Below are 8,088 nucleotides of genomic sequence, written 5' to 3' on the forward strand. Positions count from 1 at the left end.
ATGAATTTCTTCATGCAAGACTGGCGAACGGAGGTTAAGACAGATAGACAGTTTATTCCCACCGCAATATGGGTCCTACTTCCGCAGTCACCTCCAAAACCCAGGACACATTATAGCCTGTACCCTGGGGATCCTTTTTTATTTATGCAGCGTCTTTAATTGTTTTATATCATAGTTTTAATTGTATACTACAACATAAGATATATGATACTGTACGATAATAAACTACGTGATGATATATTACATGGTGCTGCATGGTATTTAACCAATCACAGAGTCCGTAATACAAGACTGTTACAAATCAAACTATGACCATTAAACATTGATTTTTTTCTTTCAATAAACTATTTGTATTTGCTACTTCAAAAGAATGACTTTTTTCTTACCTTGGGCAGTAATGTCTACAACATTAACCCCCAGCTCGTCAAGAAAATTAAGACAAGCATTGATGTTGTCTACCTGTAAACAAATTATATAAAACTTGAGTATGCATCATTCATATCAATTAGAACTAAAAGCATGTATATCTTACTTTATATTATTATTTTTACACCTACATAATTTTCTTATTACAATAATTGTTAACCATATGTAACATTAAGTAACCCTTCATAAAACACGAGACATCCAGAGAGGAAAAATATAACATTAATTCGATTTCATAATAACGTAAAATATTATTATTCGTGCATGACTTTTTTTTCCAGAACTCAACATTTAAACGAGTGAATCATATTGAGCAGGCGACGACATGGATGATTGAAACAGTCCTTCAAAAGTGTCCTTTTACCGGATGTGGCTTTCCAACTTCCGTTTATTATGCGTAGGCAAGTTGTGAACTAATACTTATCGCAATCATATCACTTCAATTCTGTTTCCTCCTATTCCCCACAAACCGTTTATTGTCAGTCCATGTTAAAAGTGCGTCACTACTTTTGGTGGATATGTGTCATTCAAAGTGTAGCACTTCATACACACACACACACACACAGGGCAGAGAGGTTAAGATCTTTGATACGTGAGTTGTCTTAATATCTAAAAGATGATGAACAAGTTAAATAAGAGTATGTGTTGTAAATAAATTTCTCTTGGAATCAGTTCAGTTGCACAGAAGCACGATGAATCACATAGATCACCAAGACGTAACTTCAATTTGACTGCAAAATTAAAGTACTTCTACAGTTTTGCTCTTGAAATAAAATTTCCCAAGATCTAGATCTTCATAAAAGGCAAACTACTGAACTAAGGTACACTTTCCGAGAATGAAAATAGTCCTTCATCAAGATCTGTTTTAATGTCCAGACGGGATGTAAGGCGTTGCCATTCACGGTGTCCTTGACCGTCATCCACCAACATTTAATCATTTGTACCCACCCAAGATCCCTTATCTCCAAGACAACGCTCGTCAAACTGCCGCCGTTATTTTTCACATTAAAATAAGTACACAAACACTACACAGAGTTCCACATCTTAGACTTCACCAACTGAGAGTGGAGGGGGGCAATAATCTACAAAAACTCGCATTCCTACTGTAACTTAGTGGAGATTAGGTAGTCTATCACAGTTATAAAACATGGTTTCTCAAGTCAAACGAAAAAATAAAATAGAAAGCTATTAATTGATGATTTAGCAACTTATTTATTTAATCTTACTTTACAGATATTGGATAGCCTTACATTCTTGATTGGAAAATTCTGTAAACTGCATCTGCCTTAAAAGTTTTTGGATTTTTTTGGAGCTGCTGGCGCAGATTATATCTTCATCACGACAGCAACTCCAACGTCGCGCCAATCTTCCAAGGCAGATACAGTTCACAGAAGTTTCCAATCAAAGACGGCCTCTTTTGTCTAAACATTCTATTAGAAATGCTTTACTTTACTGGAACTAAAAGGAGACAACGATCATTTTAGTATTAAGCTTATACTAATAAACTGTCTTAACCTAATTTTTTTGAGCGACACTACATATGTCAGCTATAGTGTGGTTGACAGATTGTTATACATTCTTCTTTACTTTCACTTATAATTTAATAGAATTGTATAACAAATACTGAACGATCTATATTTGATAATTTACTATACTTAGAAAAAAAAAAAGCTAACAGAGAATATTAATTAATAAGGGTTTGTTTGTTTGTCGTTAAGCCCAAAGTTACACAATACGCTTTCTGTGCTGTGCCCACCACAGGTATCTAAATCAAGATAAGGGATTATCCCCCCCCCCCACTTTTTTTTTTTTTTTTCAGCCACGATATCAAAAACTCCAAAGTTTCAGAGCACTGAGTATGAATACTACCAGTCATATAATATCAGGAACTATGACTCAAAAGAGCGTTGAGTACGAAACTAAAAGCCACATTGTCAGGGACTACAACGTGGCATGGCGTTGATTATGAATACCACCAGACCACGACGTCCCAGGACGTTTAGTATAATGACTAAAAGCCACGATATCAGGGACTATAAACGTGATAGGGAGTTGAGTTAGGAAAGTTTGAAATGAAACAAGCTTGTTGTGTACTAAAGTGTATTTATACACGAGATATTGTTTGATTTAGATTTTACCAACAGTTTGGAAGAGAGTTGTCGATTTATTTTGAATGCCTTTGTTCTACTGACCAAATTATAGTTTGATTTTCATGCAGCTTGGTGTGCAATGGTTTATGGGATTTTATGTTTACTTCATGTTTAACTAAATAAACAAACATTCTTTACATACTAATGAGCTCTTATGGTTTTCGATTGGTCGACCTACACCAGCTTTTGTCTCTTGAGAGCTTGTTTGTTTTTAGTGAAAAGCTATAATAGGGTGTCTACGCGGGGAATCCAACCCTAGATTAGTGTTACAAGTTCGTAACCTTACCGCTGACCTACTGGGGGGTGGGGGTGGCATCTCTTGACAGAGTTGATAACATTTACACCAGATAGAAGAAATACGTTCATCACACATAACCAAAATAAATCTTAGCACAAGGCAAAGAAACCAAGTTCATGTGTTAACTGAATAACACATTTATTTTATATAAAGAATATACAACGGAAAGTTCAATAATAAAAAAAAAATTACCGTTTATAAAACACAAACAACCTTTAAATATTTCTGACAACAGAAAAACAATAAAACTACTAATTAACAATACATACTCACTCCTTGTGATAAATTCATACTAACTGTTTATGAAGAGATTTATACTTATTGCTTATAAGGATTTATATACAATGCTTTTGAAGTGAGAGGTTCATGTTTATTATTGATGAGGAGTTCATACTCACTGCTTATGAGGGCATTCGTACTTATTGTTCATGAGGAGTTCACATTCACTGCTCACGAACAGGTCATATTTTGGAATTAAGCGACATCTTAGAGTAAATAAAATACAAGGAGGATCTAAATAGAAGGAGGACATTTTGTTCATTTTCAGAAACAAAAAGCACAAGTTGTCCAGACAAATTACAGTTATTGTCACAAAGACAACTTACTTTACAGTCAAATTAATCCCGGTTCTGATGCCCAAAAAATAAGGCGACCTTGGTACTTTGAAAAAAAACAAAAAACTAAAGAAATAAGAACAGAGTTCTTCAATTCTGTGAACAGACGCATGTACTCATAAAAACTCAAGTCTGTTGTTCTGCGAACAATCACGAGGTTTCTTAAAATAAACGAGATAAAAATCTAACGCAGACCAGGAAGTCTGATGTCATAGGCACTGACGTGCACGTCTTCCAAGTAAACAAAAGGAATAAAAGAGGAAGAGAACGTATAATAATAGCAAGTTTTTTTAAAGTAAAACAGTTTCCAACAAAAAGGTCAAGTTTGAAAATTCTTTTTCTTTTGAACTTAAATAAATAAATGAAAATATTTTCTCCAATATTATATTAAAAGCAGGAATATTCACACCAGAAGTTGAGTTAAAACTAAACTATCGTATCGTTCAAAACGTTGGTTAACTATATACTAACAATTAAGTAAAGCAATGTATTTTTAGAAATGAAAGTTTGCTTTTCAACTTATTATATGCCAAGACAACTAACGCAAAATGTAATCTCGCGCTTTTACTAAAATTCTGTACCTTTAATTTTTTTTTTTTTTTTACTCCCTAGAAAACAGTGAAGGGTTATTTAAAAACCACAATATATATTTTGAGTATTTCCCGCACGAATATAAAATTGATTATTGACAATATTATCTATTTGAGAAAAGGAAGAAAGATAAATTATCCTTAGTCAGGGCTGAATTTATGAAGTTAACTTTAGTCACGGCAAACGGATGAAAGAAGATCGACCTTACATCAGGAATCAACTAATGAAAATGTACATTTTAATAAAATACGAGGCGATACGATATTGAAAGTTTACATTCAACACGTATGAAGTAAAGGAAAGTAAGCTAGTCGGGAGTAAAATGAGAAATAACGTTTACATTGATCAGGAGTGAAGTAACAAAGAAAGGTCTAGTTTAGTGTGGAGTAAACTGATGAAGAACAACTAAGTTCTTCAAGAGTAAACTAGTGAAGAAAAATATAAATTCAACACGGATTAGCGAAAAATGGAAACGAAAGCCGATTTAGGGTTAAAAAAAAAACTGATGAAAAAATAATTACATCTATCAGAAGTGAATTTATGAAAACTAATATATTGTACCAGAATCAAATGTGAGCTGTTGAAGAGATGTCTACCTTTATCGTCATTAGAAAACTAATACGAGTAATAGGTTCTTTCTAATTGTAGTTTATAAACCTGCATGTCATTAGTGACACAAACAAACGAGTATTGGGCTAATTGCTTAATCGCAGGTTCCACGTTGTACTTACTTATTTTGGATCTCACCTAATAGCTTGAAATAAATAAATGTACATATACAAACACTGCATGTTCGTGTTAACTCGATCAGTTTGTTTTCAACGGTACTAAGCTTGAGAAAAAAAGAGGGAACCCGTGTTAAAGCAATAATTTTAATGTAACGTTTAGCAAAAACAATCATTCTCTTCGTTCTACTGATGGCGAAGACAGAGTGAATATTCTCTGGTAAGAAAGATTACAAGAAGACCAGGTAATCTAATCATGTGGTGTACACAGAAGAAGTAACGGAGATATCTAAACAGGAAGATGATGGAAAAGGTTAAGGCAGTTATAGGACTTATAATTAGAGATAGCACTAGAGTAATGGTAACATAGGGGAAAAAAAAATCCGAGGTCACTGATCAGTATAGTATAAAAATTGGTAAACTGTCTCCAAGTTTAATATTTTATTCTTCTGAATTGTGAACCACAATAAAAACATTTAGTGTAGAGCACGCAAGAAGACTAGGCAAAGAACCTGTGCCTTCATCAAGCAACTAATTACTGAAGTTAGTAATGGAATTTAACAAGTATCAACCGAAGAAGAGTGGTGGCATCTGGCGGGGAAACTAATGAAACAGTAAGTGATTAAACAGTCTACCGAAGAAGGTGGAGAAAGAGTTGACGTAGAAAGGCTATTTATTAATCCCCTCCCAGTGGCACAGCGGTATGTCTGCAGACTTACAACGCTAGAATCCGGGTTTCGATACCCGTGGTGGGCAGAGCACAGATAGCCCATTGTGTAGTATTGTGCTTAAGTACAAACAAAACTATTTATTAAATAAAGTTAGATTCTGGTAGCACAGAGATTGGTAATGTGTATGGGGTTGGATGATAATTATAAAATCATAACGTCAAGGGTAAGGCTTAACAAAGGTATAATGAAAAACAACAATAACACAAATTTAAGTCATTTTGTTCTTTCATGAAATGACGAATAATCAATAATGAAATGTTTTTGTTTAGTAAGACAGACATTTAACTAAGAGCAGCGTTTTAAACAGATGATACGGAAAGGTTAGTCAGACCGGTATTGCTTGCTGGTAGGTCACACGAGTTTCTAATCATGCCATCGTGCAGGGAGCTGGAGAAGGTTTGATAGTTCTGTATGAAGACAACTTGTAGAGGAGAACCAACCGTTTAGTACGAATAAAAACCACGGAGATCTCGGGCTTAGAATGGAAAACGGTCGTATAGGTTGATTTATCAAGAAGAAGCACAACAGGCGATGGGAGTTTACAGTAATATTGCTAACTGAAGTGGATATAGAATATAGAAGTGTATACTTTTAATGTTGTAATGATCGAAATAAACTAGATTAGTAGTTTTCGGGGATTTGGTAGTATTTTAAAGGAGGTTTTGATTAAATTTGAATGGATAGTTTTTAAGAGTTTGATATAGTCATTTACTCATCACTAATAACCTAAAATATATTAGGTATTTGACTAATATGTGAATATCATGTCACAATTAATTATTGATTGTTCAATGGACAATCAAATTACCGGTGTAGTTTTAAGGGGATTATGACATTGACACTGCTCAGCGTCGAACACTTTCTTGAATAGAACTATACAGTCACAAATATTCCCTATATTCTAGATAAGAAAAACAACTTGTAATAGATAAATAACAGGAAAAGACCGTCACCCCAAATTGAAAAAAATCCAAAATATGGACAAACTAATTTTGAAACCTTACTTCCCAGTACGATTAGATTTGTACATTGACAGCAGCTTGAAGTTTAGAATTTTCAGATATATATGGTGAATAAAGCACTTATGGATACCACACTCAAAGATATGATACTGACACCAATTGTTTATGATCCACCCAAGCATTCAGAATTATTACGATGGATTGACTGTTCAAATTGTTGGTTTGTTTTGAATTTCGTGCAAAGCTACACGAGGACTATAAGTGAAAGACTAGAGGGAAGGCAGCTAGTCATCACCACCCACCGCCAATTCTTGGGCTACTCTTTTACCAACGAATAGTGGGATTGACCGTCACATTATAAAGCCCCCACGGCTGATAGGGCGAGCACGTCTGGTGGGACGGGGATTTGAACCAGCGATCCTCAGATTGCGAGTCAAGCGCCGTAACCACCTGGCCATGCCGGGCCGACTGTTCAGATGCAGATCCATTAATGAACAGAAACGTAAATGCTTAAATTGCACTATATTACCTTTAAACGGATGTCAATGGAGACTGAATACCAATAAAGTAGTTTTAATCAGAGAATACATGCTTTGAAACACACTTAATCATATCTAACGTTTTTATACCACACGATTATAAAAACAAAAACTATGTTCCTCATTAAGCAGTCAATTTGGACTCTTGGCAGACTCCATCAATTCATCCAAGCGTTGTTTGTTTTCACCTCAATCCAGTTAATCCCGATTCTAAATTACAAAAAGAAAAATCAGCCAAACAGTCATCTGGTGGCGCCTACTAAAATGAATTCTTATTGGAACAGCCCCAGACAGAAACTTAAGATGCAAGAATCATTCGCCACGAGATTAAGTGCAAGATAACGAGGCTACATAGTTTGATTTATGTGGATATCAGCATAGCAAAACAACCATCCAGTATATGCAAGTCTTCCTCTCAGTAATTGCTCTAATATTTATATACAGAGAACTTTGCAGAAATACGAACTATTACCGCCATATGCTGCATAATGGGAGTTAGGTTCGGTATAAATTTATTTTTATATTTAAGCTTCTATCAGCAAAAATTTTAGTAAGCTAAATATTTCTCCACAGGTTCCTTCCTACTAGCGTACCGAAGGTGTGACATACGAGGAATTCAAAGTAGAAATATAATATTGTTTATATGCAATGTAGCTGTATTAAAACACAATTCATAAATAAACCAGATGGTATACTTTTGTACAAGTTACTTCCTTTAATATTTAGAAATTGAAATTAATACAATGCTAAAATATGTAATATTTTACCGAACCCGATATTTCGGAATAGTCATTTTTTCAAGGTCCTTGATGTCACAGACTAAAATTTCCAAACTCTTATATCCGATGCTATGTGAATATTTGAAGAATGCCTATCCTAAACATCAGGATTACAAAATGTAACTGTTCTACACGTCAGGATTACACAGTGTAACACTTTTAATTTACTCATGAAAAATTTCAAACTTACGTTGTTCGATCACAGTTTTCTTTCAGCTTTTCTCAGTTAAATATCAGACAGAACATAGAAACTGTGACGTTGTTTAACCTTTA

The 8,088-nt window shown here is 34.3% G+C and overlaps 1 protein-coding gene across 3 annotated transcripts in view; it reads right to left on the minus strand.

The window, feature by feature from the left end:
* Positions 1–8,088, minus strand: part of LOC106460248 (neuron navigator 2-like) — a 92,885-nt gene that overhangs the window by 3,623 nt on the left and 81,174 nt on the right. For all 3 annotated transcript variants that reach the window (XR_002610722.1, XR_002610723.1, XM_022386916.1), the window contains one exon: positions 387–459. Coding sequence is in view for 1 of the 3 variants with exons in the window: in XM_022386916.1 (XP_022242624.1) it covers positions 387–459 (73 nt within the window). In the remaining 2 variants the exon portion in view is untranslated. The remainder of the gene's footprint in view (positions 1–386; positions 460–8,088) is intronic.

This window comes from Limulus polyphemus, unplaced genomic scaffold (genome assembly GCF_000517525.1).
Source record: "Limulus polyphemus unplaced genomic scaffold, Limulus_polyphemus-2.1.2 Scaffold735, whole genome shotgun sequence".
NCBI lineage: Eukaryota > Metazoa > Arthropoda > Merostomata > Xiphosura > Limulidae > Limulus > Limulus polyphemus.